This window comes from Sinocyclocheilus rhinocerous, unplaced genomic scaffold, assembly GCF_001515625.1.
Source record: "Sinocyclocheilus rhinocerous isolate Xijiao unplaced genomic scaffold, SAMN03320098_v1.1 scaffold933, whole genome shotgun sequence".
NCBI lineage: Eukaryota > Metazoa > Chordata > Actinopteri > Cypriniformes > Cyprinidae > Sinocyclocheilus > Sinocyclocheilus rhinocerous.
The window spans coordinates 268,384-283,895 of NW_015654506.1; the positions used below are offsets into that span (position 1 = coordinate 268,384).

The 15,512-nt window shown below is 35.0% G+C and overlaps 1 protein-coding gene across 1 annotated transcript in view; it reads right to left on the reverse strand.

Annotated features, from left to right (window-relative positions):
* Positions 1-496: 496 nt before the first annotated feature.
* The window catches only part of LOC107717352 (serine/threonine-protein kinase Nek11), a 61,218-nt gene continuing 46,202 nt past the window's right edge, over positions 497-15,512 (reverse strand). The window contains 2 exon segments of the mRNA XM_074560100.1: positions 497-875; positions 15,036-15,126. Coding sequence (XP_074416201.1) covers positions 671-875; positions 15,036-15,126 — 296 coding nt within the window. The 3' untranslated portion in view covers positions 497-670.

The window sequence follows — 15,512 nt, forward strand, 5'->3', positions numbered from 1 at the left end:
AGCCATATCACCCTGCAGCCCAAGACTGGTTGCCCACTGAAGCTAAGCAGGGTTGAGCCTGGTCAGTACCTGGATGCGAGACCTCCTGGGAAAACTAGGTTGCTGCTGGAAGAGGTGTTAGTGAGGCCAGCAGGAGGTGCTCACCCTCTGGTCTGTGTGGGTCCTAACACCCCAGTGTAGTAACGGGGACACTATACTGACAAAAAGCACCATCTTTCGGATGAGACGCTAAACCGAGGTCCTGACTCTCTGTGGTCATTAAAAATCCCAGAGAGGGGATGCTGGAGGCATCCTGGCCAAATTTGCCCATTGGCCTCTGATCATCATGGCCTCCTAACAATCCAATGTAAGGAATTATTATTATATATGAAGAAAATTTCATTTTTATTCAAATTTATTTATTATTTATGTTTTGCCACAAAGCATGACTTGGACTAATTACATTTTTCTGTTGTGTGAAGTTCTTTGAATTGCAGTTCAATAAAACTCCTCCTAAACCAAATCTTAAATTCAGCACAACTCTAACAAAGTATTTGCGCTCTTACAATATGAAGTTGCATCACAGGCAGACCTTAAAAGTACATAAATTGATCTATATAGTTGTTGATGGATAACAGACATGAGTGAGTGTGTGTGTGTGTGTGTGTGTGTGTGTGTATCTGCTTCATTGTTATCTTACAGTGTTTTCCTGTGCCGCCAAGAGCAGCTCTTCATAATAAAGAAGTTGATCTACTTCAAAGCAATCACCGGGCCTCTCCACCAGCTGGATCAGAGTCTGTTTGATGTTCTCCTCACTCTCCTGCCTCTGTCGGGCCTGCTTCAGATAGTCATAGACCTCCAGGAACACGTCCTCTCCTAGCTTCCGGCACACCGACCTAAAAGACCAAATTTAAATAATAGTTAAAATAATCCAGTTCACATTTATGAAGGACTTGCAAAAGTCTCAAAACTCAAATGCAAGGAGATATCAGGTGTTGCTGCTCTACATGTATCCTACAGCATTCAGTCTCTCAACACTGTGGGACAAGTTGATGCATCCAAGCGGGACCTCCTGTAAAAAACGCCCCCCCCTGACAGGTGTTGGGTATGTGAGCAGGCACCGTGAATCACGTCATTGTCTCAATGTCAGTGTGATCTCTACTAGCACCTTTGGACCCCTGAGCATGAGCAGAACAGCCCATCACACACACACACACACACACACATGCATAATGTGAAATACGTCCACAGCTGACAGACCAAAAATAGAATGTCTTTCCTTTTCCTTCAAATAGAGTTAAAAATAAGTAATGCCTTTGTGAATGTTCATTTAGTGTGAGACTGTGAGATATCTGAATGATTTATGAGTTGACGTTAAGTGTTGACCAAAATGGAAATTTCTATTTCATTCTCAAAAATTGACAGTCTAGAGATCGAAGAGACAGTATAGTAGTAATGATCCAACCGAACTCAACAGTGAAGGTCAGATAACAGAAGAAAAGGTAATTAGTTTCATCTTGGTATATCAGGAATTGCCATTCTTATGAGGGATAGAGTCATAGAAATCCGGTTTCCTCTTGTCTAGGGAACTAAATTGATTTGGACTTTCCAAGACAGGGCACTTCATTGTTCTGGACAATGTAACATTTGTGACTCAAAGCGTGAAAAGCTGAGAGTGAATGATGAATTGCTGGCCGCAGTAGCTCAGAGGTTTCTGCTGTGATATAATCTGAGAGGGTTCAAAACTTACAAGGTTTGGGTTTGTTTCACTCAGTAGCCTAAAGTCAAAGAAATGCCATCAGGTAGAGGATGTTGAAAGAACAAGGAATGAAAGAGACAGCTGGAAGAGATGAACAATATCACCCTTAAAAAGCCAATTAAAAGAAACACAAGGGGTCCAGATGATGTAGTGTCTTTCTTTTTGTGTCAGTCCATCTGTAGTTCAGAAAGGCAGGAGCAGCATCTTTAGTCATTAAGGCCTTGTACTAATGTGACTATTACTTTAAATGAATTATTATATGGTATCACTTTTGATTCTGGTCCCTTTGTGAAATCAAGTACTTTACAAATCATCCCAATCTATACTGTCTTTGTTTTATTGCTAAAACTCACAAAAGCAGAGTCTTCTGACAGTACAAAGAACTGTGACGGTGATCTGCTGGCTTTTTAACCACCACCACCACAAAAAAATTTTTTTATCTCAAACTCTTTTAACAAATACAATGATCTGTATGATTCAGCTGTGCACATACAAAGAAATAAATGACTAGTGTGAAACAAGCAACCAAGGGCATAACACATAAAATTATGATAGCATGAAAGGTTTAGTTTGGATGATAAAGAATGGATGAACCCACTGTAGCCTTGAAAGTTTGGTATGTACACTGAAAAAATAAACAATTTTTCACACAGAAATTGCTAGTAAACTTCACAAACAATTACAAAGAAAAGTCAAGAAACATACTGAATTAAACACGAAATTCTGAAGTATAAAAATGTAGTATTTTCTAGTAAAACATACTCCAATATCCAATATCTAACTATCTGGAGCAAACGTTATAGGCGTTATATACACTTTATATTCAGTGGGATTAAAAAGTCTAAAAACACACCGAAATCATGGGATTCAAATAAAATTTAAATATGGAAATAAAAAAATTTAATTTTTAAATGTACATAAAAAATGTACAGGGATGTACAAAATACTTTTCTCTCACATATTTATGCTGACAATATCATTTATAATGAAATGTATTAAAATAGAAGCTATTCACTAGTCGTCTCAGAATTTTGGACCTCACTATATATATATTTTTTAAACAAGAAACACCACCTACCACTCAAGGAGTTGAATATGGGAAAATAACAATTTTGTTTACGTTCGGGCCTGACGGGCTCAAATCAACATCCTTTATGAAAACAAGTCAAAGAACAAAAGTCAAACTGTGTAATGCCCGCGGTACCCTTTCAAATGTTTCTCCTCATGCCCATGAGAAGAAAAAATGAACCCCCAATGAAATCTGTGACTTTCAATTTTCATTTTTTATCTGTATCACAACACACAGTCATTTCCTATGACAGATAAAAATATTTTAATGGAAAAGACACCCCCTGTTGACAGTGTTATTGATAGTTTGAGAGCATTTTTTTTTTTGCCCAAAGTTTTGATTCCGGCTTAACTTGGCAGTCAAGGGCATGAGAGATATGTGACCCTGGAGCACAAAACCAGTCTTAAGTCGCTGGGGTATATTGTAGCAATAGCCAAAAATACATTGTATAGGTCAAAATTATTGATTTTTCTTTTATGCCAAAAATCATTAGGATATTAAGTAAAGATCATGTTCCATGAAGATATTTAGTAAATTTCCTACTGTAAATATATGAAAACTTAATTTTTGATTAGTAATATGCATTTCTAAGAACTTCATTTGGACAACTTTAAAGGTGGTTTTCTCAATATTTAGATTTTTTTGCACCCTCAGATTGTAGATTTTCAAATAGTTGTATCTTGGTCAAATATTGTCCTATCAATAACAAACCATACATCAATGGAAAGCTTATTTATTCAGCTTTCAGATGATGTATAAATCTCAATTTCGAAAAATTTACCCTTATGACTGGTCTTGTGACCCAGGGTCACATATATTATAAAAACAAGTTTATAATTGTGCAACTCCGCAAAACAGGACAGAAAGGGCATCATTAAAAAAATTAAAAGATAGTCAGTACTTATGAATTGATTATTCAAGAGTGACTAGGATAAACTGAATGCACTGTCTAATACAAGATCACAATGAAGTGCAGAGGTGACAGACGAGATTAAGAGAAGAACAAGAGCAGGTAGATGGGGTGAACGTGTTAAATATGAGGAGAGGGGGTGTTGAGAGGCATGTATCATCGAATAAGTGGAAAATGGCCAAAATGACGTTTGTGAGTCATTCTGATACATTTTTGCAGTTTGCAGTTGTTAGTTCATATTTGCATATCTCTTGATGACAAGATCTCAGAAAGCCACCATGAAACTATAGGAGCAGTTCGAGAGAATCACAATGACCAGATCCAAATGAAATCTGTACACTTTTTGTTTTCACATTTTCTGTATTGATTGTGGTGGGAAATCTATGTTCTAATTCATCTCAAACGTCACTGATGCTTTTGTGCCTTAATTAGAGCAAATCCTCACATCCACCATCCAGTGGCCTTCCAGTCTTCCCAGCTGAATGAAAGCATTTAGGGAGGAACAACGTCCAATTAATGTCATAGCTGCTGATTTCGGGTGGGCCTGGTAATGACATAAATCATTTGTGCCACCTTTCTCCTGAGTCAGACTTGTAAAAAGACAAAAATCTAGACCCACGAGCCGAAAAAGGACAACTACAGTCATTACAGAGAGAAAGTGACATGGAGTTAGAAAAATACTGAACTCATTAGTAGTTCAGAATAGTAGATTTAGTGATGATGAGCTGATAGAGTGTGGATTATTTCATGACTTCAGTTAGAATCTAGAGTGGATTTCCGAGACCATTCGACAAAATAGATGCCATTTCTGTCCTTCATATACAAATGCGTTAATGACAGTGCTGTTATTGTTAAATAAACAATTCAAAATCATTTTTGTTCATTGAAATGAATCTGAACTAAAAATATAAATGTTAAATGACAATATTAAATATAATGGAATATTATATATATATATATATATATATATATATATAGGAATATAATAATTTGAAATCTAATATAATAATTTGAAATATGAAAATGATTCAAACAAAAACCTAATGAAAAAAACAGAAGCAAAATAGAACACAAAATTTAAATGAAAACAAAAAAATCTAAAAATAAGAGAAAACTGAACATTTTAAATAAATACTAGTGTGTAATCTATATCTATAGCTATATCGATGTATACTAAAACAACACTGTAAATGACTATTTTTTAAAATTTTTGTAACATCTATTAAAAATCCAGTAACTTAATTTTTTTTCCGGTCATGTTGAGATATTAACCCTGTTAACATCTTTTTTTTTATTTTTTTAAGTAATACAAAAATCCATAAATCTTTATGACAATCTCTTTTTATCACATCTTGTTAGTTATGTTTGTCAAAAGGGGGCGAAAAAAGGTCAATCCTTTTACAATGAAAATGAAACATTTATGATTTTTAGAAATATTAGCATTAAATTCTTTTTCTATAAAGCACTTTTTCTACAATCTTGTGCTGAAGCCTTGTATTGCCATGAAACTGTAAAAGCGTTACGTTTTACCCGTTACCTTTCTGCTAACACTATTTAACTATATTTCAATAAAAGTATATTCATATAATGTTTAATATAGTACAGAAATTGATATTAAACGCAATGAACTGGCAAAACATCCATTTCATAGAATGCTCCTCCACTTTAACTTTGCCAAACTAAGCTATTACACAACCAACCATACTGTTTTCCAGTAGGATACCTGTTGTCACAACTTCTCATCAGTTCTGTTATTGCTGTCTTAACAAGATATAACAGGTCACCCGAGAGTGTCGACTGTCAACAGGGAAAGTTATGCCTCGAGGCTGACAGCAGTTATATCTTACAGGTGTCAGGCCTGATGAGCAGCAGACAGCTGCTGATGCTGAGGAATGGCAGGGCTGCGGTGGCATCAGCTCGAGCTTCAGTGAGCTCAATCCTCCAGCCTGCTCAATCCTCTGCAGTAATGGGGACCGGGATATGAGCGTGTGCGGTCTGGGATTAAATCGATTGTGCCCCCCCTGCCCACTTCAGCGTGAGGTAATTGCTGTCTCCTTCTTTCCACGCTCCCCTGGAGTTTGACTGTGACTCTGGAAGTTTGAGCACTCCAGCATGGTGAAATGGAGAGAGCAAATTATTTAATTTTATGAACTGCATGGAATATGCATATGATTTCTGTGACTTGAAAAAGTGGCCCATCATGAGAAGGTTATGGCAATGTCATGAACACGGTTTTAATTAATAGTGAACTCTATCGTTCAAAAGTTTGGGATAGGTAAAATGATCAAAAATAAAAATACAGTAGTAACATTTTAAAATATTATTACAATTTAAAATTATTTTTCCATTTATTTATTATTATTTAATATATTTTATTATATATTATTATATATGTTTAATATATTTTAAAATGTAATTTATTCCTGTGATGGCAAAGCTGAATTTTTAGCATCATTACTCCAGTCTTTAGCGTCACATGATCCTTCAGAAATCATTCTAATATGTGACCCTGGACCACAAAACAAGTCGTAAGTCGTATGGGAATATTTGTAGCAATAGCCAACAGTATTTTGTATATATATGATTTTTCTTTAATGCCAAAAATCATTAGGATATTAAGTAAAGAGCATGTTCCATGAAGATATTTTGTAAATTTCCTACCGTAAATGTATCAAAACTTCATTTTTGATTAGTAATATGCATTGCTAAGAACTTCATTTGGACAACTAGTTTAGATTTTTTTGCACCCTCAGATTTCAGATTTTCAAATAGTTGTATCTCGGCCAAATATCATCCTATCCTAACAAACCATATATCAATGGAAAGCTTATTTACTCAGCTTTCAGATGTATTTCAGATGTATTTTTAAAAAATGGACCCTTATGACTGGTTTTGTGGTCCAGGGTCTCATGTGATAATTTCCTGCTTAAGAAAAATGTATTATCTTCTAAATTTTAAAATTTCTGTGGAAACAGTGATACATTGTGTTATATACGTAATATATATACATATATAGAGAAATTGACCAGTTTTTCTACTATGAATTTATTAATATAAAAATTATAGAAATCTTGCAATTTTTAAATATATTTTCAACTATCAATTTATTTTCCACTGGGATATGATTAGTAGTTTTTCTCCCCATTAAGAAGATTTGTTATTGATTGTGACAAATAACAGTCCGTGCTGAATGTTTCTGTCAAATTGTTAAAACTCTGGGGGGAAAAATGACTAGAAAGCTTTGTATGTATATTTATAACTTTTCTAAGAAACAGGTGTCGTGAATCACTCAAACATCAAAAAAGCGATGAAGTTAAAGAAAACTATTGCTCATAAAAACAGTCGTACTGTGACATAACTAAATCGAGATGCAGCATTATAAACGTCCTTTTTTATGAAGGACAAAGCCAAGTATGCTAGTCTTAAAGTTTAAGACACGGTAAAAGGAGAGCAATCAGACCTCTCTGTTATTATGACTCACGAATTTGTCAAGAAGCCAGGAATAAAGACAATTATAACTGAGAGACCTTTGAGATCACAATGACCAGCCCTCTTCAACGCTGTTGTCTCCAAGTCAATTTCAGACAGTGCTTTCATATAAGAGAGGCGTTCCTGTCTAAGTCAACAAACTTGCTGCTAACACACACACACACACATGCCCACTCATATACACGCACATAGTCCATTTCCAGCTGATTAGTGGTAGTAATCAAGGCTGAGCTGCAATCAGCCCCCACTCCCTGCATGATAAACACAGCTCTCCGCCCGCCCCTCCACTTCCTGGCCAACTCCAGGCTCTTTCCTTTGCAATCACCACTCTCCATTCTTCTATAGAGAGCTCCCAAAACCCTGGGAACCTCCTCAACAACAAAAGCATAATGACTTACAAGCATCTACTGCTCTGGGCCATTACTTCGACAGCTTAGACGTTTCTCAATGGTACCGGTTCTCTGTGCTTGCTCTGATAAAAGAGGGCCGATATCTCAGTGAATGTACGCTTCCTACCGCAGCTTTGATCAGCTATTTTCAGAGGCTTAATGAGCTGCAGTCAACAAAAGAAGTCCTATACATAATGATCAACAGAAGACGCAATACCGTACGTTAACAAGTTTGAGAGAACTCGTGTGTCATGCAGAGATGAGCTAGGTGAAGGAGGGTTATCGTCATCAAACGATCACATCAAACAGCATCATCTTTTGTTTTCAGAAATACCCTTGAGAGCTGTTCTCGAGATATTGGCCAAATGCACATACTGTGTAATGTACTGGAATCTAAAGAGCACAATGAAAGAGTTTTTACTGTCAGAAGGGCTGACTCTAGGAGATTCAGTCTTCTCAGAGGAAGAGCATGCTGGTCTTCACATGGGGGCGTGGGTTCAAATCTCACGTCTGACAAGTGGCTTTTAGAGGAAATGGATTTGCTTTAAATAAAATCCAAATGAGTTGATACAGGCATGCATCTGTAAGAGGCATTAGGTCAAGGTCAAGATTTTGACATAAAAATTTACAGAAATGAAATTAATCACACATGCGGTGACAGCCTAATAGTTTGTCTGATGACATCTGGTGATACTGGTGACCAGTTGTATGATTTTGATTATAGTTTCCATTAATGGAAATAAGATGAAATAAAATATTAAACTTAAACTTAAACTTCACAAAAACTTTAAAAAGAATTTAAAAATGTTGTCCTGGCAACTAACAAATTTAAATAAATAAAAAAAACTTTAGGTTGAAAATAAGTTGAAATTGAAAATAAGTTAAAATTATTAAAACTAACTGAAATAAATATAAAGCAAAACAGAAATAATAAGAAAAAAATGAATAGACACTCTTAAAAATAAAGGTGCTTAAAAGGTTCTTCACAACGATGCCATAGAAGAACCATTTTTGGTTCCACAAAGAACCATTCAGTCAAAAGTTCTTTAAAGAACCATCTCTTTCTTACCTTTTTATAATCTGAAGAACCTTCTTTCGCCACAAAGAACCTTTTGTGAAACAGAAAGGTTCTTCAGATTTTAAAGGTTCTTTATGGAACCATTTAGACAAAAAAGGTTCTTCTATGGCATCATGAAGCACCTTTATTTTTAAGAGTGAAAATGGAGAAAGCATACAACAAAATTACTAGAACTTTAACTAAAATTAGAAGATATACAGTATATAAAAAATGTAGCGAATCAGCTCGGGAAATATGAATAATTAATCATAACTAGTTATAATTGACTATAAATATTTAGATCCGCTGTAAGTATTTACTTGACCTCTCAGGGTCAACTGTCTGTCAATACCCAGTTTATTGGGTGAGGGGTCTGTGACGATTTGTTAATCTAATGAATAACTGATTTGTTAAATCAAATGAAAAATTGTGTGTTTGATTGGTCCAGACGCTACAAAATGCTAATTCAAAATATTGATAAATATTACAAAACTACTAAAATAACACTGCTTGTGACTACAGCGGATAAAATAAGTATTGAACATGTCTCCATTTTTCTCAGTAAATATATTTCTAAAGGTGCTGTTGACATGAAATTTTCACCAGATGTCGATAACCACCCAAGTAATACATACAAAGAAAACAAAACAAATATAGTTCAATACTTTTTCCTTGTGTCATTCCATTTTTATTACACAGAACTTAATTTCTATTTGTTTTGTTTTATTTGTATGTATGGATTACTTGGGTTGTTACCGACATCTGTTGAAAATTTCATGTCAACAGCACCTTTAGAAATATATTTACTGAGAAAAATGGTGACGTGTTTAATACTTATTTTACCCGCTGTATATGACTCTTGAAAAAGGAAACATATCAAGCTATATACTGTGTGTTTCATGTGCACAGCAAGTTAGGCAGCAGTTAAATTTAATAAAAACAAAATTAAGAAATAAAAAAAATAAAAGGTAATGGACAGTTGGTAATGATACATTAAATATTTTAGTGGTTTTCAAACTTTTCCACTATAACCACATAAAACATATTTCTGGAAAATATAAATTTATATTTGGTGTGATGGTAATGGCAGCAGTAAAGGGGACAATTCTTTGTTATAACAAGTACAAATTGTACCTCATCTTTTTTTCCTTATTTTCTAACTTCTCATAAAAAGTGGCAAGTAAAAGTTGCCTGATTTGAACACCGTTTATACATTTACTGTTGAGGGGAAATTAAAAAAAATATTTGCCCAAAATTGTAAAATTCTGGCAAATGGACCTTTCTGCATTATTTAATAGTCTTTTGAATGTTCTTTAAAAGAATTAAAGAAACTAATTCAAAATATAAAAATAAAGCATAAAAACTTCAAAATCATCCTAGAGGACAGAAAAGTCACCCATATTATTATTTTGCCAAAAAGTTCCTTCAGTTGAAAAGTGACTCAACTGAATAAACCACCTTACAAAGTAAGATAATTTTACTTGTTCAGCACTAGAATCTTCCTGCACCTGCACATACCTGATAACTTATTCACTCCGAGCTGAGTGGAGCTGCATCTGGAAGAACAAGACTGTAGAGTCACCGCACAGCTGACGAGAGGCTGTGTAGGGAAAATGCAGCTGTTGTAAATTGCTACCTGTGCTCTCCTTCTCCCTCCTCCTCATCTTTAAGCTCTTATGAGATTTGCAGAGAGGGAGATGACAGCCTCTAGTTCCTGCCCTCACAGGAAGAGCGCTTCTGTTATTAATATCTTCAACCCACACTCAGTAGGGGAGCCACAGGCCCGGCCTGCCGTCAGGAAAGGTTCTGCAGTCATACTGAAAGGAAGACAGAGGACTCTACCAAGTTTATGGTGTGGTATGAAACATATATCCAATATGGTATGGAATCGAAACAAAGTTTCGTACATTAGGACAGAGGTTTTAAAACTGGGGTCCAGAGACCCCCCAAGTGGTCTGCAAGACAGTGCTAGGGAGTCAGTGAGAAAATTCTGAAAAAAAGACTATAATAATATCAAAAAAGGTAAATAAGTTAAAATGTACCAATTTTATTCCATCGACAGCCATAGAAACAATGATACTGTCTAGTTTTGTACACCTTCTGTTTAAGTACTCTGATGGACTCTTGGAAAAATTTTTTACTTGCATATAAAACAGTAAAATATAAGTATTTTCCAGATAATATTTATATAGTTATTTTTTATATATGTATATATTTCTCACTGTATTTTATTTTTGTCAAAGAAAATACACAACCATTCAAAAGTTTGGTGTTGGTAAGATTTTTTAAAATGTTTTTGAAAAAAGTCTCTTATGATCACCAAGACTGCATTTATTTGTAGCCTGTAATATTTTGAAATAATATTACAATTCAAAATAACTGTTCTCTATTTTAATACATTTTAAAATGTTATATCTGTGATGAAATTACTCCAGTCTTAATTGTCACATGATCCTTGAAAATCCATTCTAATTTGATTTGGCCTTCAAAAAACATTTCTTAACAATATTAATGTTGAAAACATTTGTGCGGTGTACTACAGTTTTTTCAGGTTTCTTTGATGAATGTAAAGTTCAGAAGAACAGAATTTATTTTAAATAGAAATCTTTTGTAACACTGTAAATGTCTTTCCTTTCACTTGTGATCAGTTTAGTGCATCATTGCTAAAGTATTCATTTTTCTCACAATAAAAAATCCGACTGACCCAAACTTTTGCGGGGAATAATTTGTTGCTCTTGTAGCGATAATACAGACAGTGAAGAGGAGAAGAGAATTAGCTCTGTGGAGAGAAAGATGTGTACAAACAACCTAAGAAATGAGAAAAGAAGCTGAAGGTATCTATACAGAAAATGACAGAGATGATGTCCTGAGGAAAAATGGAAAAGCATCTGTGCACAATAACCTGAAAAATAGTAAATTAGCTATATGCATCATAAATGACATTCCAAGCAGAACCTCATATTAAAACGTACCTAGATAAACACACCACAGGGAGGAGTCACCAAGATTATTGGGTTACTAACACAGCAGGCACAGATATTGATTTATACAAGTGTACAAAAAGACCAATATATATGAATTTTTGTGCTTTCAGACATTTGTTCATGTTTGGAAATGCTGTCCAGAGGCCTCTAAATTCATATAATGCTCATATAATGTTCATACCATTCTCATATAATGCTTGAATTGAATCACACATAGAACAGTGATATACAAAAATTAAATTTGTACTAGAATCAGATATAGCAAGTCAATGCAATTAAAAAAAACCTGAAACAAAAGGAAATGACAAAGAAATTGAAGTGCTAAATGATCACTGCTAAAGCAATTAAGAACCAATGCAACTGTCTTGATTACATTTTTCAAATGCATGCTATTCATCAGTGATGCACTTTGCCCATGTTTGCGGCCTGCTGATACAGCTATTGTACTATTTCTGATAAATCATTAGAGTAGTTCAGTGTCAGGCTCATGCTGGTTTTAGCTGTGAGCCACACAACTAAATGGCCCTGTGAAAATCAGACTCGGGCTTTATGAATGAAAGAGAGGCAGGATGGGGTTTTTTGAGCCTCTGAAGCAAGAAAAGCAGAATATGCTGATTGCATTAGCAGGTGGATTATATCAGAAGTGACATGCTAGCTGGTCTTTAATGGGGCTGGTAAAGCAAAATATCTGCTTTGAACAGGTCAACACTTCTTGGTCTTATTGTGCTGGGAGACAGACAATTTATACATTATAGAAACACAGAGAAACTTCATAAATCAACACAGCTTTATCTAGGATAGAATCTCCATAAAAACGCTTCTAAGCATGTAGGTCAATGCAATTTTTAGTGAATAATACCCATTTTGAGGTGCCTGGGGAATGAGAGAAACTCTTAGAAAGGTGATGGCTGTGAACAGGTCAAGGATAGCACACTTACTCTCTCATGCGCTGTATTCTGCCCTCAGCCATGGAGGTATTGATGCTACTCACTCCCAGAGAACCCAGCTGAGGCTTCTGTAAGACTGTAGAGTCACCGCACAGCTGACGAGAGGCTGTGTAGGGAAAATGCAGCTGTTGTAAATTGCTACCTGTGCTCTCCTTCTCCCTCCTCCTCATCTTTAAGCTCTTATGAGATTTGCAGAGAGGGAGATGACAGCCTCTAGTTCCTGCCCTCACAGGAAGAGCGCTTCTGTTATTAATATCTTCAACCCACACTCAGTAGGGGAGCCACAGGCCCGGCCTGCCGTCAGGAAAGGTTCTGCAGTCATACTGAAAGGAAGACAGAGGACTCTACCAAGTTTATGGTGTGGTATGAAACATATATCCAATATGGTATGGAATCGAAACAAAGTTTCGTACATTAGGACAGAGGTTTTAAAACTGGGGTCCAGAGACCCCCCAAGTGGTCTGCAAGACAGTGCTAGGGAGTCAGTGAGAAAATTCTGAAAAAAAGACTATAATAATATCAAAAAAGGTAAATAAGTTAAAATGTACCAATTTTATTCCATCGACAGCCATAGAAACAATGATACTGTCTAGTTTTGTACACCTTCTGTTTAAGTACTCTGATGGACTCTTGGAAAAATTTTTTACTTGCATATAAAACAGTAAAATATAAGTATTTTCCAGATAATATTTATATAGTTATTTTTTATATATGTATATATTTCTCACTGTATTTTATTTTTGTCAAAGAAAATACACAACCATTCAAAAGTTTGGTGTTGGTAAGATTTTTTAAAATGTTTTTGAAAAAAGTCTCTTATGATCACCAAGACTGCATTTATTTGTAGCCTGTAATATTTTGAAATAATATTACAATTCAAAATAACTGTTCTCTATTTTAATACATTTTAAAATGTTATATCTGTGATGAAATTACTCCAGTCTTAATTGTCACATGATCCTTGAAAATCCATTCTAATTTGATTTGGCCTTCAAAAAACATTTCTTAACAATATTAATGTTGAAAACATTTGTGCGGTGTACTACAGTTTTTTCAGGTTTCTTTGATGAATGTAAAGTTCAGAAGAACAGAATTTATTTTAAATAGAAATCTTTTGTAACACTGTAAATGTCTTTCCTTTCACTTGTGATCAGTTTAGTGCATCATTGCTAAAGTATTCATTTTTCTCACAATAAAAAATCCGACTGACCCAAACTTTTGCGGGGAATAATTTGTTGCTCTTGTAGCGATAATACAGACAGTGAAGAGGAGAAGAGAATTAGCTCTGTGGAGAGAAAGATGTGTACAAACAACCTAAGAAATGAGAAAAGAAGCTGAAGGTATCTATACAGAAAATGACAGAGATGATGTCCTGAGGAAAAATGGAAAAGCATCTGTGCACAATAACCTGAAAAATAGTAAATTAGCTATATGCATCATAAATGACATTCCAAGCAGAACCTCATATTAAAACGTACCTAGATAAACACACCACAGGGAGGAGTCACCAAGATTATTGGGTTACTAACACAGCAGGCACAGATATTGATTTATACAAGTGTACAAAAAGACCAATATATATGAATTTTTGTGCTTTCAGACATTTGTTCATGTTTGGAAATGCTGTCCAGAGGCCCCTAAATTAAATTTTGAATTCATATAATGCTCATATAATGTTCATACTATACTCACATAATGCTTGAATTGAACATGAAACAGTAATATACAAAAAGGAAATTCGTACTAGAATCTGCCATTGCAATTCAAAGTAATTTGAAAGAAAATTTAAACAAAAGGAAATGACAAAGCCATTAAAGTGCTAAATGATCATTGCTAAAAACAATTAAGAACCAATGCTACAGTCTTGATGACATTTTTGCATACTAATTATCAGTGATGCACTTTGCCCATGTTTGTGGCCTGCTGATACAGCTATTGTACTATTTCTGATAAATCATTAGAGTAGTTCAGTGTCAGGCTCATGCTGGTTTTAGCTGTGAGCCACACATCTGTCTGGCCCTGTGAAGATCAGACTTGGGCTTCAGGGATTGAAGAGTGGCAGGATGAGTCTCATGACCAAGAAAAGCAGGCTCAAATACAGAACAGTGTCAGACAATATGCTGATTTCAGTGGCAGGTGGATTATATCAGAAGTGACCTACTAGCTGGTCTTTAATGGGTCTGGGAAAGCAAAATATCTGCTTTGAACAGATCAACACTTCTTAGTCTCATTTGTTGGGAGACACAGGCATTTTATACAGTATAGAAACACAGAGAAACGTTATAAATCAACGCAGCTATAGGATAGAAGGATAGAATCTCCATAAAAATGCTTCCAAGCATGTAGGTAAATGCAATTATTAGTGAATAAGACCTATTGTGAGGTGCCTGGGGTGTGTTAGAAACTCTTAAAGAGGTGATGGCTGTGAATAGGTCAAAGATGGCACACTCACTCTCTCATGCGCTGTATTCTGCCCTCAGCCATGGAGGTATTGATGCTACTCACTCCCAGAGAACCCAGCTGAGGCTTCTGTTCTTCAGATCCTGAAACACAAAGACAGTGCATATACAATGTCAGGTAATAGACTGATTTGAATTTATTTATTTGCTTGAAAATGCTTGAAATTTGCAGACTAATATAAATTGCCTCTACACATTATATACACAGCATATAAATAAATAAATAAATAAATATATTTTAAGCTACTGTTCAAAAGAATTACTGTTTCAACAAAAAAAATTGTTTCAGATAAATGCTTTCTTTTAACTTTCTATTCATCAAAAAACAAAAGTTTCCACAAAAATATTAAGCTGTTTCTTGAGCAGCAAATCAGCATATTGAAATGATTTCTGAAGAATCATGTGACACAGAAGACTGGAGTAATGGCTGCTAAAAATTCAGCTTTGCCATCACAGAAATTACAACACAG